The following is a 25,182-nucleotide window of genomic DNA, read 5'->3' on the forward strand; positions in this document are numbered from 1 at the left end:
CAATTCAGGTATGCGAACTAATCAAGAATTCAAGGACTTCCAGCGAACACAGAGACTAACTACGAAGCAACAAAAGCAAACAGAACTTTCTACCTCATTGTTGAAACGTTTGTAGCCGAGTGTGTGGCTCTTTAGCACCCGACAATACCTCAGATGCAGAACCAAAAACGAAAAGCGAAAATCGAAGATCGGTGATCGGTGATCGATGATCGAAAATAGAAGATAAAAGTTTGAGAAGCGAAGAACAGAGAGGATTTAGAAGCAGAGATGAAGGACTTTCAGTGTAAATTTGAATACGTATTACGAGTAGAATCATCATCTCCATCTCCATGCGACACCAACTCATCTCCAGTCACGTCAGTCATCACACACACACTCACACACTCACTCAAAAACAGGACACACACACACTGCCACAGTCTCAGGACCCCACTCGCATTCATCGCATTCCATTTAGGGTTACAGTCACGCGCAAGAAGACAACACCAAAGCAAATCAAATCATTCCAATCGAATCATTCGAAACGAATCATTTAGGCTAAGCGATCGATCAGAAAAGCAGGACAGCCACAAAATAGTTGATAAGCACTACAATTGGCATCATTAACAATCATTTTGCAACACTTTGATTTGAACTTGCATTTGGATTCACTTGATTTCCGATTGAAAAGAGCTCCCCGATATGTGATATTTAATTGGTAATTGCAAAATCGAAATTGAATTTGTATTTAAATTTGACTTTGAAATTTGAAATTTGATAGGGAAGAAGAAAAACGCGAAGGAAACTCAACATCTGTGAGCATTGGCTTAGCACTTAAGTTCGAAAGAGATTAAGGATTATATATACTTGTATTTAGACTCGAAAACTTGAAAACTCGGATTCGGAACACCAACTGTGAGCGCATTAAAGATGATCTGAAATCAAATGAAATTTAAGGAAATGTGGTATATATGTGGTATATTTTTTGGCTTGAAATTTGTAAAATTCGCATAGGAATCGAATTCGATCGTCTATTTTGGATACTGTACGAGTAATTCGGTAAGCTTAGGTTTAGTTCTTCCACGAGAAACAATCATGCACTTTTCGATAACTCATAACTGTGACGAAATTTACACAATCCGGCATTCGACAAAGATTCCCCTAAGTTAATCAAAATTAACAAAGAACATTTTTGTGGCTGCCTCGAGGACATAAAAGTTAATCACTCGCTAAGTAGAACCGCTTCGGGTCCCCTAAGGACCCCCAGGCATAGAATTCTAAGCTCTAGGCTAAGCACGCTTCCCAACTAACCCCCTTTTCGGAAACGAAGGGGGGGCATCATTATACTCACTCTCTTAACACACACTCACACGAATACAAATTAATGGAATAATTACCTCAGATTAGAATTTTTCTAGTTTAATTCTTACAAATATACATATAAATGTTAAATGACGACAAAACCAAAAGCAAAACTAACGAAAATATTATGAAAATCACTTATACACTCCACAAAACAAAAACAAAAATCGAAGAAGAGCAAAACGAAACGAGCATTTTTTTAATGGCGAGTTATGAGAAATTTTAATAGTAAAATTCAAGAGCAATTTATTATACAAAGGCAAAGAAGATAACAAATAATTACCTAAGCAAATACCATACATACATCAAAATGCATGCAATCTCAGACTAAACTACAACTAAATCAAGTAAACTAAACTAAATTTATGCAAACTTTTAACGTTTCCCCGTTTAAATATTATACATACTCATATAAATATAGACCAAGAACGCTGCCAAAAAATATCGAAGCTGCCACTCCCACATCGCCCCAAAAATGAAAACCCCAGCTCAATAAAACAAAAAAAAAATAATAAAAAGCCGCTAGAATACAGAGGAATACCATATTGTAGGGACCTTATACATGTATATCTTTTAACGTATATTGATCTTGGCTATTATTATTGCATTATTACGCATTACGCACTGCGAGTATCGTATATCGAGTATCTATTATATATGGCATATATTGTATATGAAGTTTTCATTGTACTATTTAATAATCTATTGGACATTGATCCTTGTATGTTTCGTTATAAGTATTTCATACCCACACTCACACACACTCACTCATACTCACTCACCCACACACCGACACACGTACACGTACACACACCAACACACTGGCACTGGTCGCCCTGGAGGTCCTTGCTCTGGGGGGCGGGACGGGAGTCCTGAAACCGCGGCTGGGCGTGGTCGCGTCTACTCACATAGAAGAATTTCTGCTGCTCAGGTAAAGGCGTTGACCACGCCCCGACCGGCCCAGGGACACGCCCACCACCCCCGCCCTCGATCGAGGAGCAAAGCACAGGGTGCACCGTGCCAAGGATTTTGTGTTAAATTCCGTTTATTTAGTTAAAACTAGTATTCCGTCTCTTTCGAACTTCGAGGCTCGAAAGAAAGCAGGAGGATTGGAGAATCCGAGATGAGGAGCAGAAGAAAGAGAGCGAGAAGAAGTAGATGAGCCATAGTGGAATTTTGTTTAAGTTTTTTGTTTCGTTTCTATTATTGAAAGGAAATTTATGCAAATAATAAGATAATAATATTAAACAAAGTACACTTTACCTTATTTAGATGCAATGAAACTTTAATTCCTTAAATTAGTCAAATTTGATTTTGGACCTGAACAAAAACAAAATACAAAAACCACAAAAAAATACAAGTACATGTGTAAAGAAATGAAATAAAATACTTGCTAAAAAATAGACAAATGTGCCGCAGGACTCCGGGGTTCAAAGAGGCCAAAGCCGAAACCGAATGTAAAAGAAAATGCAACCCCTCCTGTTTTTGGCACTCCTCCATTTTAGGTTTTGCCTGGAAAGCGAATATTTATTGTGTATCCTTACTAAGCAAAAAGCGAGCATCCTTTGATTTCCTTGTTGAAAACTAAAGCAAATATACAAAGCGAAGAGCGAGCGGAGAGAAATTACAAAGTAACATTGAACGATACAAAAAACATGAACCTCAGCACTCCTGCATCCTACACAAATGTAACAAAATGCAAAAAGATAACCCTAAACAAATCCTAGCGAATCAAACGAAGAAAGCGAAGAAGGCAGAGCGCGGAGAAAGTGAAGAGAGCCAGTGAGAAAGCAAAGAAAGCAGTTAGCGGAAGCAGAAGTAGAATCAGAAGGCAGAAAGCAAAAGCAAAAGCGCCCCTCCCCCTTTTCGAAAGTACAAATTGTTTTTATTGTGAGAGGATCTTTTATCGAAACAAAGTTGAAATGGCGAACTGATCGATGAATATTGATTAGTGTCGATAGGCAGGAAGAGTCTGAGGACCACACCGCGCATTCTGTTCGATCCATAGTTTCAGCCCAACTTTGCTTCCGAAAAACCAACCGAAAAAAACCAAACCAAAATGCTAACAAAAATATGTAAACTTAGTATTAACTCGGAGAAAGCTATCCCGTAGAAGCTTATCGAATATCGTTTATCGATAACAGCAGCAATAATCCTTTGCCAGCCTCTCTCTAAGCTGAAACACACACACACTCGAACATCTAGTCACACACACACACCTTCATTCTCATTCATCCACACTCATCATTGGCATTAAATCATCAAAACTAAAAAAAAATATATATAAAAAATAAAAGAAAAAATATTTCTAGACACACACATACAAACATATATCGTACTCCCCACATTTAGCACTTAACACATTCATACATAAATCACTCATAATATGCGTATTTGTCTCTATTAAAAATACTAATAATAATAAAGTAATAATATACGAAATATGTAACATTTACTATGTACTACCTTATGAATCGATTACACTTCTAATTATATACCTAAATATATATATATTTTGTATAAGCGATCGGGTTGGATCGATCCAGCAGACTCTCAAAGAACACAAGAATCTTTCAATAAAGCGCGACCATTGTCGCTTATAATCATCAAGAAGCCAAAGCCGTTGGAACTTTTATTAAGTGGGGGTTTTCTTTTCAGGAATAAACTATTTTCCTCTTTTGACGGAACAACTTTAGCTTGGATGGATGTGTGGCAAGCGATAAGTGCCCCTTGGCGCTGAATCACTTTTGTCTCAGGTGCGATGACTTAAAGGAGGGGGTCATTTCTCTTAGCCGATAATCGCAGCTCAAGTCCAGCTGTGGCAGTTCAATTAGCGTCTTCGAGCAGCCACCGAGTACCTGCCCGGCTTTCTAATTAACTTTGCCAGAGGAAGGATGGGTAGTCGGTCGGGGGCAGGGCTATAACCGCAGCTGCACGATGCTCGCTGAGTGGCAATATGGAATCCAATTTCAGCTCGGCAACAAAATTGCACTCGAAAGGAGACTGCTGCTCCCCGGCTTTCACACACAATGTACAAATTCAATTGCAACTAATGCACTTCATGCGTCTTCTGAGCGAGGGCTCCCATCTTCCCAATCCGAATCCACCAGCAACACCCACATTTCCACTTTCCCGCAGACGTGTCTGCCTGTGAAGTTTAAGCTGTTTTGCTGCGGGGCGGAGGGGGAGGGGAAGGACCTGCCAAGGATGTGGGATGTGCCGGCGAGCCAAGGAGCTGAAAGCGGAAATCAAACACGAGGCGAGGATTGCTCGCTTCTTAGCCCGCAGATGAGCGTTTGGATCTTGGCTGGGGTAGCTCTTCCTATTAGGAAGGAAGCTGCACTGAAGGATAATAAATGCAATGAAATCTTGAAATGGTTTTATAATTTCAAGTAGTGCTTTATTAAGAAAAGAATACTACATTCTTCTATCTTAACTGTCTGAACCCAATATGATGTCCTGAAACAGACATTTAGAATGAGGATGTCTTTCTGCAAACTGTTTTCTGTCCATTTTATCTTTCAGTGCAGAAACGTTTCCGCCGGACTTTCGGAGGTGGAGAAATGTGAGTTCGTGGTTCAGACCCCTCCCTTTCTGCCCGAGGCTCTTGGCTGCAGCTGTGGCCCTGGCTTTGGCTCCGGGTCCTGACTGCAGGACATGGTGCTAGATGGGTTTGGCAAAAAGGGGAGGTAACGTGGCCGGCATGGCAAATATTTAACGCAAACAATGCGCTTAAATCAAAAGCGAGCCATGTCTGCGGCATAACTGCGCGTGAGGCAGACTGAAGGGGAGTCCCCTTCACCGCGTCCCCACGGCAAATCTATTTAACCTCACACGTTGCAGGTCCTTTCTCATGTCCTGCTGCTGAGGCTGCTCTTTAGTTTTAATGTTCGAGGAGCGGGGCTGCGGAGAAGCATGCAAATCAGCTTTTTATTCGACTGGCCTCCCAAGTGACTGAACCTGCCCTCCATTCAGATCCTGATCCCGATCCCCCGATGCCAACCTGGGTGCATAAGTTCGCCACGGAATGACCCTCTGGGGAAATTCGTAGTTGATACTTCTGGCCATTGAACTGCTGGGTGTAAAAAGTCAGAGGGACCGGCAATAAACACAACAGACGATAGTAAAAGTTACGGCACTGCCAAAAAGTTTTTATTTACTTTCCCAGTTAAACTAATAACTTCAAAGCAAGAAATAACTTTTGTTTTTAATTAGCAAGTAAAATCATGTTCGAACATATTTGAAGAAAAATAAATGAAAAAAGGTCTTTATTACATTTTGTAAATTTATATTCCGACTTTCTGCTTTCCAAGTTTTCTATCTCAGTGCAGGGGACAGGACCTAATCTTTATCTCAGCCATGTCAAGCCAAAGTTTGTGGGCCAAAACTTTGGCAGTTCCCTTGTGCCAATGAAAGTGGTCAGTTAAAAAATGTCCACCCCCTTTGAAGATGCCCAGCTATGTTAAGACAAAGAGGAGCGAACTATAGCGAAAGTAATATGTCTGGGGCATGCATAATTACCAAACTTTGCGGCCCGGCCACATAAGTCATACTCCGCCTGACCAGTTGGACCAGAGTCCTGTTCCAGGATTTATGTGACTACCAGAGTGGGAGAAGGTGCGCTCCAAATTAAACACGACACTGCGTCGTTATCTTTATAAATCAAAGGGAATTACAAGCCCATTTCTCCAACCCCCCGAAACTTCTGCCCACATGTGAATGCCGCAAATTCCGGAAATTGTCGCAAACCCTTTCGGCAAACAGCTCAAAGGATTCAGGATACCCCTTCTCCTCTCTTGTTTGCGGACATATTTTTAATGATTTATTTCCAATTTAGGCAAGATTTCGTACTTAAGACGCTCTGCCTAATGGCCGTTGGCACCCACCGCCCCCAGAACACAGGGTCAGTGGTCACCCGCCCTTCCCCACTGGAATTCCCCAGATGAAAGGGTGCAGCCTCCCCATTTAGCCCGCCTCCTCTTCTGGTAGTGTGCTAATATGCAAATCCAATTTATTGCACTGCCTTCCCCACACCAAACATTTTCTATTCTGCACAGAAAAAAATTATAATGAATAAAATTGAAGTTTTCTTGCAGCACTCTTTATTTTAATCCTAAAGAAATAGTGTAAGAAATATGAAAAAATAGTAGGGGAGGGTGGTCCCATACCGACCGGTCGTACCATACCGACCCCCCCATGTTTCTCAGAGATGGCGATGCTAGCCGAATTGTCGAAAACTTCAGTGAAAAGCTGTTATAACACAGACATTTTGGAGATAGATAGCCACTTTGACTTATTTTGTTTCACTGCAATTTTTCCGTTTGTTTTGTTTCAACGCCTGTGACATTTATTTTTGAGCTTTACTGAACTTGAGCTTAAATTTTTTTTCTCCGCATAAAAATCGGAGAGTAAATTTTTCTGATCGTTGATAGTCCTAGCTTTCACTCACATAATTAGAATTACATCGCTCTTTGCGTCTTTAGTTAATGCCGAGCAGTTAATCAGAAAAGGTCGTGGTGGTCCGAAACCGACCGCTAGGTGATGGTCCGAAACCGACCCCCATTTATTGGCAGCTTAATATGTCATAGCGTATTTTTGAGGGAAAATATGAAAAAGTATACAAGATTCAGTAAAGAAAAGTAACAGAAACATCAAAACACATCAGAAGAAAGCGAAGAGACAGTCATCAACGAGCGGCTTTCGAAAAACAACGCGAAAACAACGTGAAAACTTACTATGAGAAAGAGGACAACTCAGACTTCATCAATTGACTACAGTGCCCTTTATATCATACATTAATTTTTATTTTCTGGAAAGAACCTTCAATATATTTCTTAATAAACGTCAAAATCATTAAATTCTATTTTATGTTATTAAATTTTTCTGTTAAGAAATAGGGGGTCGGTTTCGGACCACTACTTTTGAGTACGACCAAAAAGTAGAGTTTTATATTTGCCTGAATATCTAACGCTTCAAAGCACCTACGCACTTACTAATCATTTAGATGTATAGTAAACTGATCCCTCTACATAGTAAATTTTTGAACTGAACTGAAAAATTGATTTTTCTCACCTTTGTCGCTTTTGCCTTTTAGGGGGTCGGTATGGGACCACCCTCCCCTAATGAATATAGGTTATTCATTGTCATTTTAAAGTATATAATTGCAATAAGATTTCTTTCTCTGTAGAACCATTCTGGTTGTCCTTTCGCTGGGCGTGAGTTATACGAATCCTTTTTATCTCGACTGTCGCCTGGCGTGCGTCGGGCGCATAAATCTTGTATAAGTTCGCTCCTTGGCAAGGAGTCAATATGCTAAATCAGCAGAATCCTTTGCTCCCCTGCAAGGATTTGGCGAGGAAGGATGTTTGGACAGCTGCTAAGACATTTCAATAACGCTGTGGGCTAAAGCTGTGAGATTCTGAGGCGACAATGGCTCCGTGGCTGGATGCTCCTCGAATTCTCCTGACCGATGTTTGTTGAATTTTAATCATTTTCGTGATGCAGCCTCAAGTCTAGTGGGCTACCAACAAATTTTCTGAGAGTGAGAGTGGGGAAAGTGAATCGAAGGATGAACACAGGTCTAAGGATGGGTTATTATTGAGTTTGCGAGCCAAGAAAGTGCAAGGACCTCAAATTCCCTCTTTAATTCTTGAGAATTTGAACAAACTGGCTGAGTGAATGCAAATTGAGTAGAACTCCGAAAGGTACTTTAAAACATTTATATAGCATGATTTATATTAAGATATTTACGAATTTATTGCGGCTATCTCTTCGTCTCTATACAATTTTTTTCGATCGAAGTACTTGATCCTTTCTACTCTTCCGCTTCCATTTCCTCGCTCGTCTTTTTCAACCGGTTTGAAAGGATTTCCCGGGGGCTACGCCTGTCACTCCTCAATGGGCGTCCAGAGATTTATGGTGAGAACAGCAAACAAGCGGAGAAAGTGGAAAACAATCGGAGTGAGAGCAGTGGAGTTCAGATGAGTGAAAGACAAAGGAACTATCCGGACATAAATCATCTCCCGGCGGCAGGCGGCGAATGTCCTGCGGAGCTGGCTGCTGCCACTCGAAGTCAGAACCGGTTCGGTTCGGTTAGGTTCGGTTTGATCCGGGATCCGAAGAGCGGACAGGACATCCATATTGCCAACTCTCATTTACATTTCATGCCTATTGTCCTGGTCGGCGTTGCAAATTTGTCAGCGAACGAGGAGCAGGACGAATGTCAGTGCGATAAGCGTGCAGTCACTTTTATCGGAAGGATATGCGCAGGATGAATCACTGGCACGTCTCGGCCTGGAATATTTCACTACAAAATTGGCTGGCTATCTTTCTTTTTACCCTAAAAAATACAAAAAGAAATTCAGAGTCGATTCAAAAATACTAGGGCTTCCATCTCTTACAAAAAGTAGCAGTCATAAGAAATGCAATAAAAATCATTGGCAAATTGGTCGAAAGGCATGAACAAAAGTTGGCAACCGTTGGCCAAGATTAATAGTCGGCCCAAAACTGTCATGGCGAATTTGTATGCCGGACACACCACCCAAAAAACTCCGCCCCATTTTGGTCAATCGAACGAATTGCGCTTAAATATTTGAGGCGCTTATCAAAAAATTTGCGGCCCATTGTCGAACCAGATTGATGCAATTTTAAATCCGCAACGAACAAGGACATCTGCTCAAATATTAGCTTATGAAATTGTTTAAAATGCCAGGCACTAACCCATTCACTCTGGTCACGCTCCGAAAACGGACCTGATTTTGGTCGGAGGGCAGGAAACCCAAGCACAGTCTTTTGACAGTTGCCACAATTTATCATAATTCAATGCATGGCATGTCCTGTCAATCACTCGAATCGACACGGACATGGACATCGAAAGGGTGAATCGAGCACACATTAGCCCGAGGGAAAGGCAGGGGGTGGATAAGTCCAATGGTTGTGGACATTTTTACAAGTGACTTATGAATTATTCTTTGTACTTGGAATTGGCCATCTGCAAGTCGCACACTGAAAACAAAACAAAACGGTTGAGTAGAGGGATAAAAATAAGAAAAAAAAACTATATTATCATGTCTGGCTTATTAAGAAATGGAAGGATGAAAATAATATATTTGTAGGCCAACATTCGACAAGCCTCTACTGCTTTCTTGTATCTGTCGATTTTTTCTCAGTGCAGCCTTCGTCTCGCATAACTCCCCTTTATGGTTGCCTTTTTGTGTTTTCAAATCAGATTAAACTGGGAAAGGGGAAAAGGGGTTGTGAGTGAGGGGTTATCCTTAGTGGGAGGTGACTACATGAAAGGGTCAATAATGGGACTCCAGTCGAAGATGCCGACGTTTATCAAACGGAATTTGCGATGCGAACAAACCATTAGGCACTGGCCACTGATGGACAGGCGAGACGTGATCCCAGATACGGCTCATCAAGTGCATTGTCATGGGACAATAAAGGGTTAATCGGTTAAGGGGACGGACCTCAATATTATCTTCTTAGCCAGATGATTCTATACGGAGAGAGGAAAAATTAGCGAAAATATATCTTTGACTAAAGTGCTTCAATCAAATGGGATATCATATGATCTGCACTTAATCGAATTCTCCAGAGGCCTTAGAAATCTGGCGAGTATAATTTACGAACCAAAAAGTAGATTCAAAGCACTTTTCCATATAAGCTGCCCAAAAATCAGCTCCAATACAAGTCTCTACAACTTATTTCCGACAAGCAAAAAAATAAGCAATATCCCCTCTTTAGTAAAAAACCATATGATATTTCCTTCGTTACATATATTGTTTATTTATTTAAGAACTTGCTCGTCTAATTGACAGAAAAATATAAAGATATAGGATGTATTAAATGGGGTGTGTTGAGTGTCTTCCTAAGTGATTTCACTTAAAACTAGGCGAAATCTCGGCGATTGCATAAGCGGAGCCCCTCCCGAGGTATACGGAAAATCACAAATCAGAGAACATAATCACTTTAGACTCCTCGCGTGCGTTGATAAGAAAGACAGACGTGGAATTTTGCTGTGCTGGTTTGAGGATCGCAGTCGTACGGATAATTTATTGGCCAGTCAAAGAGTGGAACGCGAAAGCTTTTCGGTGACTTGGTGGTGATTTAATGGCGGACCCTCGGGGAAGGCTCCCTCGGCTAACAGATAACAGAACACTATGAACTCGACTGGCTGATAATTTTGATGCGTGACTGGGCTGCTCCACGATATCTCCACCTCCTTACAGGGTCTTGTCGAACAGGAACTCGCCCAGTTCGCCGTTGGTGTCCATCATCTTCTTGAGGGTGGTGAGCTTGCCGGCCAGTTCGCGCTGTCCGTGGAGCTGCTCCTCCAGGTAGACACCGGTCAGGTAGTCCACCAGATGGTAATGGTTGTAGGGCTTGCCCTCGCAGGTCTGGATCAGCTTGCGGATGGAGCGGGTGACCTTGATCTCCAGGTCGAGGGCATCGGCCAGAGCGCTGGCACCATCGGCCCACTCCTGCTTGGCCACGGTCTGCCGGGGGAGTCACCAGGATTAGTGGGCTGGCTAAGAGCACTTCCGGGATTGAGTAGACTTACCGGCACGTTGATCAGATCGCTCACTCCTTCGGTCAGCTGACCGCGCATGGACAGGTACTCGACCAGCTTGGATCCGTGCTCACGCTCCTCCTTGGCGGCCTTGAAGAAGTGCTCGGCGAATCCGGGGCGGTTGACGGTGTCGCGGGAGAAGTAGGCACCCATGGCCAAGTACTGGTAGGAGGCGTTGATCTCCTCCTGGATCTGGTGCCGCATTCCCTTCAAACAGGCGTCCTTCATATCCACCCAGTCCTTGGTGATCTCGGGGACAGCCAAGGAGCCTGTAATGGGGTTGGTTTAAAGTTAGTGGGGGTCAGTAACAGTATTGCAGCCAACTTAAGTCAAATTTAACCATAAAAAATAAAATTTATAAATTTATAATTTAACACCAAAGAAAATTTGACTTTGTAAGCTTGACTCAGGTAAAGTTATATTGTTTACAGAAACCTTTGCACCCCTGATCTTGACCTTCATCATAGTTGGGGTTTTGCTTTTGTTGTCGTTCTCTCTCTTCACTTAGTTCTTTAGCGAAACTCTTGCTTTTGTGCTTGGCTGAGGGAAGGGGTTGCGTTACTACATTTAAGAGGGCGGTATTGCATAAACCTTGGAAATTGCGCTTGAAGTACCGCTATTCTAGGGCAAAAAAACCGTGTGCAAAACTGCAATGCGTTACATTCTCTCGCTCTCTTTGTAACTGCATTGGTAACGTGCGCAGCTCTCTGCGCCATAGTAACGGCATTTGTTTTGGTTTGGAGCCGTGTGCAAAAAGCATGCTTACACATTCTATCTCCCTCGCACATCCCAAGCCGTGTGCAAAGGGAGCTTCAAGTGAACTTGGCAATGTAGCAACAAGGGTCAAGCTGATTTAGCTGTTTTATTCATGGAAATGAAAGCGAAATTCGCATAATTTAGCATGGCAAATTAATTTGTAAAAACTGGTTTGCATTTCACCAAAGTCATAACGGTAGCAAATAAGAATCAATAACTTTAAAAACAAACTGGTTCGGATACTCCACCAAAGAGAGTGTAAAAGGGCTAAGAGAAACCGCGCATGCTCTCTTTGCTCACGCATCACACTGTTTTTTTGCTCTTTGCTTATTGCGTCGAAATTTATTGTGTTTTTCCGCTGACCTGCCTTTGTTTTGTTTGAAATTCAAACAAAATGCTAAATAATGGTACTTACACTTGAAGTCTCCATAGGCCTGGGCCACCACGGCCAAGAGCAGCAGGCTAGCGATTAATTTCACCATCTTTTGTTCGTCGAAAGTCTTTAGCACAAAATCACAGAACAAATTTGTCACTTTTAGTTTGTTTTGCTTGAAATGCACAAATGAGAATGAGGCGACTGGAGCTTGGCTACAATGTTAAATAGGCCGCTCTCTTTATCGAATCTAGCTGCCGTTACACACACTGGCGTAGAAGGCGTCGCCTGCTTCAATTTGATGGGCTTGATTGGGATTACTTTGATTCCTCGAATGGCTTCCAGTACCTTCTGGTTGACAGCTTTAATCTGATTTTTCAGTGGAGCTAATGCCTCTTGCTTTGTGTTGTGGGGGAAACTCGAAAACGAACTGTAGCTCACAACGGCGCACAAAACACTTTTAAACGCGCTCGCTCTCGGTTTTTTTCTGTGTGTGCGTGAGTGGGAGAGTGTGCATGGTTATCTTTCCAACATGTCGCCTTTTTCTTTGTCAAACGTTTAAATGGCCGATTATTGAATACGCATATAATTTTTTGATACACACGTCCTCAATGTGGGAATACTTTGTAAGGAAAGTCGGGGTTCCTATTCAGATAATCGCATTTAATAATCCGAATGCAATATGGCCGCTCTTTTGCACCCTGCGTCAGCTGTTCATTGTTTTTGTTTTGGCTGCGGGAGAGCAACACGTCATGGGTTGCCAAGCGGTTTAATTTCATCGTGAATTTTACTGACAATTTAATTCCTATTTAGCCAAGTTGATTTGTCACGTTCGGCGGGGGGATCAATCAGTAACTTTGATAACTCCTAAAGATGGCGACGGCGCTTTTTAGGTGTCGGTTGCAGGGCCCTAGACATGACACTTGATAAGGGGGAGTATGCTGGGAAAACTGTTACATAACAGCTTAGAAAAACCCTATATTATTAGCAGACTCATGCAGAATTAAATTGTTTTTAAATTTAACATAAATATCAGAGCTAGTTCTGAACAGTCCAATAATCATGTACATGCAAACAGATTGAATCACAACAAAAATGAAATTGAATAGGACACATAACACATAAATGTTTTCACCGCCGTATTCAAAATAAAGTTTAATTAACATTTATTCAACCAATTATCAATAAAGTACCAAATCTCCCTCTTTGACCGATAAAAATCTGAAGAAACCTCTTGAGCCCAAAGTGCAGTGCCCATGTTTTGCACACGCTGACAACCCTGCCGTGACTCACTTTCCAGAAGGCAACAAAAACAACACCACGAAGCGGCCATGTTTGAATGACATCGAAAATCTCCGCACTGAGCGCAAAACGACAAGCGCTCTCAAAAACACACACACAGCCTTATCGATCGCATTGAAAGAGACGAACGCGACTGCTATAAACAGCAGTTCATTTCCAGAGCCCCAACAAGCAGCACCAAAAAGCGAGTTTAAAGCGTAATTAAAACACACTGAAGTGAGTTTTCTCAATTATTAACAAGTGTTTAGTGTTTAGCCTAAACAACATTTAAAGAACACAAAGTTCAAACCGCAAAAACATTTAAAACAAAAACAATGAAACACAATAACATTCCGTTGGTGGTGGTTTGCTGTAAAGAAAACAAAGAGGGGGGGTCGTCGAGAAAATTCAAGAAAACGCTACGACGCAAAAGAACCTTTCCGACGCTAAACGAAAACAAAAGTGGCTGTTTTTCAATTGTCAATTGTTGTGAAACTAATTTCTTTGTTTTTCGTTTCGATTTTGATTTTAATTTACAGTAACCAGCCGTAAAGATGAAACTTTTCGTTGCTCTCGCTCTCTTTGCGAGCCTCAGCTCTCTTGCTTTGGCCAAGGATGAAGAGTATTGCCAAAACACTGTTATCACCGCTTGCGCTTCGTCAGCCTTCTCCGGTGAGTACAGAGAAAAGCCTCTAAGGGAAAGAGCATGGGTGAAGAGAACATAATTTGTTTTTGTTTGTTGTTGCCTCTTTAATCTTTTGAAAATAAAAGTACAAGCGCTCACTGGCTTTTTTACAGGCAAAAGTAAGTGACAAATATTTTAAATGTTTAAGAAAAATCTAAGTTCGAATTCACGTTAAAACATTCTGTAGTGAAATCTTTACTACTGTTTAGCACCTTTAAAAATTTTTTCTGCACTAGTCTTTGGTTGATTTTAATAGCTTTTCGTTTGCATTAAGACAACTTAATTTGGTAACCTTCAAACGGCTGATTAAAGAAACAATTATACTGAGGCATTCAAAAAGAGCAAGGGATTGAATTTTTTGTTAATTTTCTCCCCATTTCCCCTAGGCAACTCCATTTGTAATGCCCGATTCGCTGGCATCGACCATGTGGAGCCCGAGATCCAGGCCTACATCAACGCCCAGTTGACCAAGTCGTACGACTATCTGTTGTTGGCCACCCACTTCAACTCTTACCAGAAGAACCGCCCCGGATTCCAGAAGCTGTACCAGGGTCTCTCGGACCGCTCCTTCGACGATAGCATCGCCCTGATCAAGCAGATCACCCGCCGCGGCGGAGTTGTGGACTTCAACACCCGTCACGAGTCTCCGGCCTCGGTGAGCACCAAGCGCAACACTGTGGAGGTCGATGAACTGCACTCCCTGGCTCTGGCTTTGGACACCGAGAAGCAGCTGGCCAGTGGAGCCACCCACGTGCACTCCCGTGCCACCCACGCCGCCGATGCCGACCGGGACCCCGAGCTGGCCCACTACATCGAGGAGAACTTCCTGGGCAAACAGGCCGACAGCGTGCGCAAGCTGTCCGGATATGCCAACGACCTCGCCAAGCTGATGAAGGTTCCGGATCCATCTCTGTCCGTCTACCTGTTCGACGAGTACCTGCAGAAGCAGTAAAGACCGGGCGATACACCCTCGCAACACTCCTACACTATTCCCTCAAAATTGCTCTCATCATCCCGCAAAAATATCGCAGTTAAATCCCTTATAAATTAATTTGTTTCCTTGGTTTGTTCATCAATAAATCGCAGTGCAGCAGCAGCATTATCAAGCAGCCAAAAATAAATGATTTACACCCCGGTTTCCCAAGTTCACCTTGATTTACCAGCACACAAGATTGTGATAATGTTATCATAAATAAGTTAGCAACTCGCCCCAGCAAATGTATCTTTAGATTGTATGTTACCGCTTGAACAAATAAACACAACAAAGTAACTAAATATCAACTAGTAAAACAGCAGATTGTTTTCCTCTTATGATAAGGTTTTTGAGAGTGATCTGGTTTGCTCGCTATTTACATTGCGGGCGTCTATTTGCGTTTTTTTTTTTCCGCTGATAGCTGGTTATGTACTTTGGATACCATATGGAACAATGGAACTTACAATCGCAAAATTCTTTAAAAACCCCCACGTTGTAATGTTCTAGAGTGTTCTTGCGTATGGTTTACATTTTTTCAGATGACGAAATATAAAACTATTTTTAGACATCCGTTTCTAGAAATTAAAATAAACTATTCAGACCTACACCGACGTACATGCATATGTGGTAAATATGGTTTTTTCAAAAAGAATGGATATCCAAGGATGGCTTGGCCTTCACTTTTGGTCTTTCATTTTTGTGTTATTTGACAGTGTGATAATCTTTCTGGGAATCTCAGATGCTTAAAGGAGGCTAACAATCTTATCAGTACCACACTCCTCCGCTTGATAAAAAGGGCCACGTTTGTTTAAATGGGTGCTCTCTCTACCTTATCGCTTGTCTGGTGCACACGACTTTTCTGTTCCGTCCGGAAAAGTTCCGGCGACATGGCGATTCAGGCGCCATCTTGACCGTCTGATGACTAAAAGGGGGGCCTCCGATGACGTGGAAGTCACAATCTTACGTAAGGCAATGCAATCTCAGATGATTTTTATGGTCCTCTGAATTTGCATCGTAGTTTTCTTATCGCCGACTGTTTCTCCCTTTCCTGACCTATTAACAAAAATATGGGAATATTTCTCTTAATTCCCGTTGATCAGAAAAATGTATATAGCAAGAGGATTTAATAATATAAACGTAACGTATGTTAGCTTGCTAAATATAGTAAAAATAAGCTTTGACTAATCACTTCCGAAAAAGCATTTTTTCTTGGAATCACATTCTAGAGGGCATTTATTTGTGAAGTAAGCGTGGCCCCATCTTTTGTATGGATCCCAGCCACGCATCAGGGCAATTTATCAATTAGCGACGCCCATTCAATGAGGACTATGTGCTCATATCACCGAACATCCGGATACGGTCCACTAGCACGTGAAATGAACGTCAATTTGCCATTTTAATGCCGCTATAACTACTCCGGTGGTTTGGGGTCAGGGGTCATCAAATCGCAGCATCCGTATCTGCGGCATAAAACGAATCCGTGTAATAACTGCGTGCTCTCGTGTAATTAGAATATGACAACCATAAGGGAAAACTCCGTTCGGGATCATAACAGTTAGGACGGAATGGGACTCAAGTCGAGGTGGTTGGGGTGCTTCCCAGTGGTTCTTCAGTGTCTCCGAGTGCGTGCAGTGGTCATTAAATAATAATCCACTTAATATTAATTACCCTGATTTGCGGATAGATGCTGTTTCAATGAGTTTCGTTAAGCCCTTGGAATACACCGTAAGAAAAGAATCGCATTCAATATAATCTCTTCGTATTTGAAGTTAATAAATAGCGTTACTAATTTGTATTTAGTTTTTAATGCTGTAAATCATTATTATACATATTTAAAAGATTTTTAATCCATCTAATGTTACTCCTATCATTATTTTCTCAGTGTATGTTCCCATATAATGTGGGGCAAGGGTAGCTAATTGCGGTCATTTGAAGTTCACTTGGCCAGGATCTTAACTTTGCCATTTGTAATTGTTTGGCCATAAGCCATCTCACAAATTGCGGAGACCGAAACTGGTTTCACTCAGCCATTCCACACGTGCCCTAAACGCTGGCAATAAAAAGGTGTCTTTGCCCCAAAATTATTCTATTAATTTATGCATTTTAATAAAAGCGACAAGCAATTACAAAGGGTTGAGTCTGAGTTTTCGATGATGGCGGGGGTTTAAAACTATTCGAAAGGCCAGATGTTGTCAAAGGATTCGGGATATTTTGGTTATTGTTCGCCAGCCAGACAACTATGAATATGAAACCCATCTGTGGGCAAGTGTGTGTGTGTGTGTGTGCGTGTCCAGGACGGGCGGGACACACATAATATGTATGCAAAATAGCAATTTAATTTCGTTTTATTGCAATGCCATTTGCAGCCACTGAAAGGCAGCTGCGCCGACAGCTTCCGCCAGGCTCCCCATAAATAATCCTCGAACCACCCACTCGGTAAGCCCCTCCCTTCACCCCTTCGCCCCTTCACCCCTTCCACCTCCCAGCGCCAGTGCAATTTTAATGAAAAGTCTTGTCTCCTGGCCTTTTGTTTTCGCCATGTTTTCGGTGGCAAGGCAGACAGGCCAAGAAGCGAAATTGTTTGCATTTTTCATTAACAAATTTTTGCAGCGACGGACGGGCCAAAGTAGAATCTTTATCGCAATGTTAATATTTGAACAGCTCGTTAATTGTTGGATATCACAATGTTCAGTGCCAATGCCCACTTCCCAATAAAATGTATTAAGTATTCAATTGTTATATATGATATCAATTAATCCTCTTTTCAAATTAAATTGGAATAAGCTGACCATTTAGTCTGCCAGCTTTTGATAATTGATTATTGAATGTTTTTGTAATTTAATCAAACGTTTGCACGGTTAAGGTTCACTATAAAGATGAGCACACTACATTATCTACTTTAGTTAGTGTAAATACGAAAATAAATATATTTAAGTAAAAACGATAATGGAAATTGATAGCTCTCTGAGCAATTTGTTCAATCATCTCGGAACGGGGGGATATTTCCTAGGGGATCGCTCGATTAGCCCTCTAATCGAGTGGTGAGGTAAGAGGCTTACAGGCAAACAAATATGCCAACAAGACAGCGGATTGACTAATGGATTTCCATGTGGAAATTCGCGATAAGCGAATCGCTGATAAGCAAGTGAATCCCGTCCTTTGTTGTTGTTTTCCCCTGTCTCTAAATAATGCAATTTTTCGCGATTTCACTGAGGTTTTCACAGGGGGATGGCCCAGCATAATACCTTAGAGTAACCTGATCCTGGTTTGCATCCACCCCTTAAACGATTTTGTTGATTTTTCAGCTGCTCAATTTGCATAAATTCACTTTTCAAGGTCAGTGGGTAAAAACAAGTTGCAAAAAAGTTCGCAAGTCGCATAAGGCACCCCATTTGGAAGCTGGAATCCGAAAGAAAGAGCCACCCCAATTTAGTCACTAAGGGGTTGCTATCGTAATTGTTATTTTAATACCCTCCGTGTGGGTATTATAAATAGTTTTAAGTATAAATTTAAAAAAAAATCTGTTGTTCTGCGAAGTAACTATATTGTTTCCAGTTTAATAAGTTATGTTTTGTATAGTCAATAATCAAAGTAAAATACAGTTACTTAATGATCTAAAAACGTTCCCTGATTTACTCGGTATGAATTGAAACCTCTCTTACTTGGCCTGAGGATCATCTTAAAGGGTATCCTGAACGTCGTTCCAGAAATTCCTTTATTTCCCCTTTGTTTTCTCGGCGGAAATGGTCAGAAATGACATGTGGCCGGCGATTTGCATACGCACACGCACGTTTGCCAAATTCCTGGGCAAACCCATGCCCAGAAATCAAACAGAATCCGACTCCTGGCAGCTGCTCCCCTGCCCACTTCCGATTTGCTGAATAATGCGTGAGTCAGGCACGCGCAGGACTAAAAAGCTGGGGCGACTGTACTTTTGAGCCACCTCTGAGGGTTGCAAAGCACTCGAACCGAACCGAACATCCCACAGACTTCGCAATGAGCGTAAATTCTGATTCTGTTTTTGGCTTTGCGCTGAGAATCTTCAAATATTTATGGGAAATTTTCTGCACTGGCAGTAAATTAAAATTCAATAAATCATAATTTGCTCTGATTTGTCTGCTCAAATTGCACTTAACTCCGTCTCCTTCCAATATTTTTCGCCTGTTTCATTGTTGCACTGGAGTTCCTGGCAAAAGTTTATCAAAATTTCATTAATGTCTGCGTTTTTGTTTAAGTTTTGGCTTTCCATTTTGGCAATTATTTCGCCCACGAAAGGAGACAGATAGAGGGTTAGAGAGCCAGAAAAAGTTTCCCCGAAGAGGCGGACAAACTTTCAATGTGCAATTTTTCCGGTCGAAAGTTTTCACTACTTTGATTAGATTTGCCACCCAAACCCGCCGCCTTCAGTCCAGTCAGCACAATAATTTAACTTTGGCTTTTCCGATTTGCTTGTTGCACTTTGTGCTTGGATTGGAAGAAACCCAACCTCACTCCCTGCCCCAAGCAAAACTCACTTTCGGACTGAACCCAACCTCGAAAGGGGCTTCTTTCGCTCGCTAATTAATTTCTGCGTGTGGCGAACGACTTGACTTGCAGCTAATTGTTATTGTTTTAACTACCTTGAACGACGTCGAACTGCTCCCCGAAATTTACCCCTCGATCCAACAATTGGTGCGCCATTTTGCGGTTTTTGAAAATTCAGTGAGCGTGTGTGCAGCAAGGCGAGAATTTGCGCTATAAACATAAAAATTAACGACTGACAAAAGGTTGTAAAAGACAAAGACGCTGCTCGGAGGCGAGGATGGCTTGGAACTGCCCCATAGTTTCGGCTGGGCATTAAAATCAGTTTTTACGACCCCGCCACACCCACTTAGTGGATTTTCCGGTGGAACGTGCTGTTAAGCAGTAAGCAGTTGATTAAAAATTAACAGAAATCAACAGGAAAATTGGGGAACTACTGTATGAGAATATTATTCTAGAATATACTTTATAAATTATTGGAAAGATGACAAACAACCTAAATCGTCAATAGGAATTGATTTCAGAACTGAAACGATGGCTTAAACAAATTTTCTTCACTCAATCCTTATGAGACCATAATTATTTGATAAAGGAAGAACAGACAATGAGTGCTGTTTAGTCAGAAGTCTCAAGTTTCGTGACTGACGAACATCCCACACCGCAAAGATTTTCAGTGGATCTGAGCCAAGTGAAATGCCGGCAGAGTAAGCCGCTTACCTCGAGTGGCCCAAACACTGGGCCACATACAATTGCAATTGCGACAATTGCTGCGAGTTGGACAAACGAGCGACGGATGATGACAGCGCGATTAACTCGCTGTAAGCCATAAACGCTTCTGTGGACGGCTTCCTTCACTTTTACTCCACTTCACTGCGGATTTCACTCCGTATCGCCACTAATTTCGTATGCATGAGCTGAAATGAAAAGCGGGCGGAAAAATGGAGAAAAATGGCTAGCCGTAATCGGCTGGGCCGTGTTCATAATGCGCCGGAGAGGCACTTAAAAAATAAAGTTAACGCGCCAGCCACAGAAGGATCCTCCTCCGCTTTTTCCGCTTCTCCTTCTGGCTTTTCCCCGGGCAACATTTTAATCCATATTTCCTTCTGCTGCTGCACTCGAAAAAATATTTAAATATTGAATGTCATTCAAACCATTATTAAGAGAACCGTTTTTGTAAGTTCAAAAAAATCAAATCCAAGTTTTAAATGCAGTTTTTAAGAAAATTAAACAGCAAACATTTAGAGGTTTTATTGACCAAGTCGTGGGCTTAGGGGCCCAAAAAGGTAAATATCTGCAAGCCCGATATTCTTAAGTTTTCATAAAATTAAATAACAAACATTTTGAGGTATTATACTCTGAAGTTCAATCAGATCTCAGTTTTCTTTTGAGTGCACCTCTCCCTGTTGCTACTGCAGATGTTGCTGCCGTGCTTGATGTTGCTTCTGTGGCTTCGCTGCTGCTGCTGCTGTTTCTCCGTCGCCTGGCAGACAATTTGAAAAGATAATAGCATTTTTTTGCACTCCCTCCGCGATGCCCTTCCCGCTTTTTGTGGGCTTTAATGGCAACGGCGGCGGGGCGCACAACAACTGCAACAAGGATTACCGGGAGCCACAAAGTTGCCCAGATCCCGCATCCGAGCTCGGAGCCATCTGGCAGCTGCAGGACGAGCAGGACGAGCAGGCCAACCGACACGGAGACGAGTTATTGCAGCCACTGGCCCGCAACGGACTCCAACGGGAGTCCACAAAGTGGAGTCCTGATCCTGCTCCTTTTCACGTCCAGCGACAAGAGCAATTCGCGCTTTGTGCGAGGACATGGCCAAAATTAGCATTTGACCATAAATTGGGCCATGCACTTGCACTTGGCCAGGAGCAGTGATGGTAGCCAGGAGAAAGGGATAGTGTGGCAGAAGGACCTGCGCCAGATGCCTTTAAGAGCCTCGGCCAGGAGGAATGGCCGTCGATGGGTTGAATAGCTTCCAGCTAACGTCGTTAAAAGGAGCGTAAAATAAACTAAAGAATTAAAATGGGAGAACTTGGCGCATTGTGCAAATTAATTCTCGGAGAGCGTTTGTATTAGAGCGCAATCGAGACTAAAGGAATAGTCTCGCTTTCATACCTGTGAGCCTTAATAATAAATCCAATTTAAATACAGATTAAGTCATATTCGGTTCATTAAAACCAAAACAATGAGCTATAAGTTCATATATCCATATCAATTGCAGAACTGATGCAATGTCAACAGTCCATTATCCCTTCTGATTTTGCCTCAAATGCAAATCAGTAGACGCACATAAGCAGATTGAATCCACCTGCCAAATGTTTCAAAGAGCTGGAAGCAAGAATTCCAATTAAATTCACTTGGCAACAGTGTGCAGTTGAAGTGGCCTTCTGCACACGACTTCCTCCTCTGTTCCCCCAAAAAAGGGGGACACTTTGATGATTGACGGCGACCTTTGCGATAGGAGTACACATTTTGACCGGCCTAATGCCAACGTGTCAGACTTTGTCAACGTTATGACAAGTCTGCATTCCTCTTGGCTCCAAAGGGGGGATATGTTGGGCTTTCTTATAGACGGTGTGGGTGTTTTTGTGGCTGGAACAAAGCAACTGGCGACCGCGACGCGACGGCGGCACGTAGAACGAAACTTTCCAGCAAGATAAGCAGATTTACTTAAAGTTTGCCGAAAGTCAAAGTCTAGAATTCCCGACGTGCCCCTGCCTCTGCCCCATTCCCATCCGCAGTGCCACCCACTATCTCCCCCAGAGATCCCCTCTCGCAGATAACCCTTCGCTGGGGGCACTAGTTGGTTTCCCATATTACCTCGCTGAAACTTGCGATGAGTGGACACCTCATAAAGGTTCAGCTTATGTGGGAAGCCTAGAGGAATTAGAGTCTACATTCACAGCTTGTAATATTTTATGAATTTTAAATGCTATTACATTTCTGAATTTATTATTGAAATACAAGTTATTTTTTAATAGGGCTGAGTCTCCTGGCGGAAAGTGTGCTCATTGCCTTAAAAGGATTTCCTCGTTCTGCCAGCTGGGATCCCATCTAATCCCATTTCCTAACCTCGTTACTCTCCAACTCTCAACGCTGGAGTTTTGTAATTACAACTGCATCTGATTAGCTCCAAGTTTGCCACGTCTCGATGTTGCCGAATTTAGTGGTTGGTGGTTTTGATAGAGTTGGGGGGATTTTCGGTCTATTTCGGGGCTCTTCGAGGTGCAACTTGGAGGGCAAACCGCGAGCTGCTTATCGATGGCTGCGTGTGGCTTGCTCCGTTCATTCGCATTAGTCGCAGACTGAAGTGCACTGATTGTGGAGGAAAAGGGTGTTGATACAGGTGGGTTTTCAAGGGGCCTTTGAGGGGGAATGCACCTGCCATTCAGGGGCGCCGGGTGACAACACGTAAATGCAATCAGCCGGTGCACACGTAGCGATATGCGAGTTTCTCAGCCGAGTCACAGTTCCATTTCGGCACAAAAACTTTCTGCTGCCATTCACGTAGGTGACTAAAATCGGCGGGAGGGGGCGGAACTTCGCCCTGTTTGAAGTGGATTAATCAGGGCATTTAGCGATTGACGAGCGAAGGTGAATGTCGCCAGTCGTCTCGATTCGCTCATTGTCACGTATCGGTTGGAAAACATTTTCCACGCGGTTCGCTCAGTGCGCGAATAAATAATTGCGAAAAGCCACAACAAGGTTGCAATGACAATAAATCAATAAATTAAATAAAGTTTAAGCCAACTGTTTAAAATTTAAATGACATCGCTTTCAACAAGGTTTTCTAGATTACTTTGAACAAACATTTGATTGTGTGCAAAAGGGAAAACATCTTTATAAAAGTCAAAGACATACATATATTGTATGGCTACAAAAAACATAATATATATGTTTTGAAATCCAATTTAAAATTTACCAATGAATATTTGAGAAATCCAACCAAACTGTACTTTTCTCAGTATTCAGTTACACTTTCAACCCAAGCGCAGCAAATCGATATAATTGTCGAAAGATACATACGCTCCCCGTGGCATCTTATCGCATTGCGATTTTAATAACAATTTCGAAAAGATATTGCCCCGAGGGGCTGTGTTGAAATCCCTGTAAAAACCCTGTTTATCCAGCAGCGACATCCTCAAACACACAGCCGAAATCGGTGGACTTATCAACGCTCCACAGAGCAGCCGCAAAAACAATAAACCATTTGGCAATTGTCTTCGACATCCCCGGAACCCCGTCCACATCCTGTTTGTCTTCCTGGTCGCAACTCACGTCGTTTGATGGGCATAAAGTGAAATAATAAAACATTTTAACTCGACATTTGATGGCTGCTTTTATTTTTATTTGTGCGGCACAGCGACCGGCAAATAAAAACATATCACGAAACCGAAACCGAGCATCGGGATTCTTCTGCCGAGACAAACACCTTGGAGCGGTTTAATTTTTACGATCCAGCCGAAAAATCGTAAATGGAAAAAGGTATAAGACAGAAAAGGATCTTCCAGTAACGAGGCAAAATTTATGCAATTAGAAATTAATATTATACAATTTGATCCATGGCCTTATGGCCGGGACACGCGTTTCGAGTGTCATAAATGCGGGCTAAAACTGCATGTTTATGCCACAATTTGAATGGGGGCGTGACCCAGTCGCCTCCGAAGGTCTTCCACTGAAATGTTAATGCGCAGTTCAGCCAGAAATTAATATTGTCACCGTGGATGCGTGGGATCTGCTTTGTTTGGCGACAAATTTGAGTCGCTTCCTTCCCGTTCGGCGATAACTTTTATTAATCGTTTAATTCGGCAGTATAAAGTGGGGGGAGGAGATCTCTGGCGGATGCCGATAAGCCAACGTGGGAATCCACCAACTGGTCGCCGATGTCCAGGAATAGGATTACCATTTCACCGGAAGCAATTCCGAACGAAAAGATACCAAGTCATTACAACGCAGCTCGTTCATAATTAAAAATGTTTACACAAATCAACTGCCTTGGGGAAAATTCGATGAGGTGCAGTGAGCGGAAGAAAAGTTTATACTAATTAATCGGGAGAGTATAAGGACTTTGAAATGCTCTGCAATTCTTTAACAATACTTACTATATATCATATAAATATGACCTTATAGAAGGTACTGATTTTAAAGTTTTTTGTAAGAAGTGCAAATTCTAAATCTTTTATAAGCTTTTGGTTCTCTTCCTTAACCCTATTACCTTCAGAACTCCTCAAGTAATCAACAGCTGAATTGCGAGGTCAACCTTTTTAACTCTACCAAATTTTTTGAGGACTTGCCCTCTCCAGTTTCAACTCCACCCCATCTCCGTTGATAACCCGTGGCTAATTACAAATTCGGGCAAAATGCGCGCTAAAAAAATACAGCAGGAATCAATGGATCCGAGGGGTTGGACTCGCCACACAGGAAGCTGCTGGGAAATCTAATAAATGGAACCAAAAATGTGCGTACATCAAGGGGCATTTCGGGTGGCAAGAGCAGGAGCACTCTGCATAGCTAAGTGAATTTGTAGCTGCATAAATCGAACTTTCACTTCTCGGCTACAATTTCTCTTTTTCCTTCGCCACTTGGCCAAACAGGACACGTAGAGGCAGAAAGGCTGGACAAATGCAGGAAAAGGAACAGGAAAGGACTCCAGAAACTCCATCTCAAGGCGTTGC

The 25,182-nt window shown here is 42.2% G+C and overlaps 2 protein-coding genes across 3 annotated transcripts; one reads left to right on the forward strand and one right to left on the reverse strand.

Moving 5' to 3' along the window:
• Positions 1 to 10,106: 10,106 nt before the first annotated feature.
• Positions 10,107 to 12,515, reverse strand: LOC108099487 (ferritin subunit). 2 transcript variants are annotated; one of them, XM_017203047.2, is made up of 5 exons: positions 12,393 to 12,515; positions 12,087 to 12,171; positions 11,351 to 11,455; positions 10,907 to 11,184; positions 10,107 to 10,841 (listed from the first exon to the last, which is right to left on the reverse strand). In XM_017203047.2, exons 2-5 carry the CDS (start codon positions 12,151 to 12,153, stop codon positions 10,569 to 10,571), a joined length of 723 nt encoding a protein of 240 aa, XP_017058536.1. In that variant the 5' UTR covers positions 12,154 to 12,171; positions 12,393 to 12,515; the 3' UTR covers positions 10,107 to 10,568. The 2 variants fall into 2 exon arrangements, with proteins under 2 accessions (XP_017058536.1, XP_017058537.1); XM_017203048.2 differs by lacking the exon at positions 11,351 to 11,455 and having other exon boundaries at positions 12,393 to 12,512.
• A 914-nt stretch (positions 12,516 to 13,429) lies between these two features.
• On the forward strand, positions 13,430 to 15,300 carry LOC108099489 (ferritin heavy chain). The gene is made up of 3 exons (XM_017203049.1): positions 13,430 to 13,562; positions 13,865 to 13,997; positions 14,397 to 15,300. The coding sequence occupies exons 2-3, from the start codon at positions 13,880 to 13,882 to the stop codon at positions 14,960 to 14,962; spliced, it is 684 nt and encodes a 227-aa protein (XP_017058538.1). The 5' UTR covers positions 13,430 to 13,562; positions 13,865 to 13,879; the 3' UTR covers positions 14,963 to 15,300.
• The last annotated feature ends 9,882 nt before the right edge of the window (positions 15,301 to 25,182 follow it).

The sequence above is a fragment of the Drosophila ficusphila genome, unplaced genomic scaffold (genome assembly GCF_018152265.1).
Source record: "Drosophila ficusphila isolate 14025-0441.05 unplaced genomic scaffold, ASM1815226v1 contig_791, whole genome shotgun sequence".
Taxonomy (NCBI): Eukaryota; Metazoa; Arthropoda; class Insecta; order Diptera; family Drosophilidae; genus Drosophila; species Drosophila ficusphila.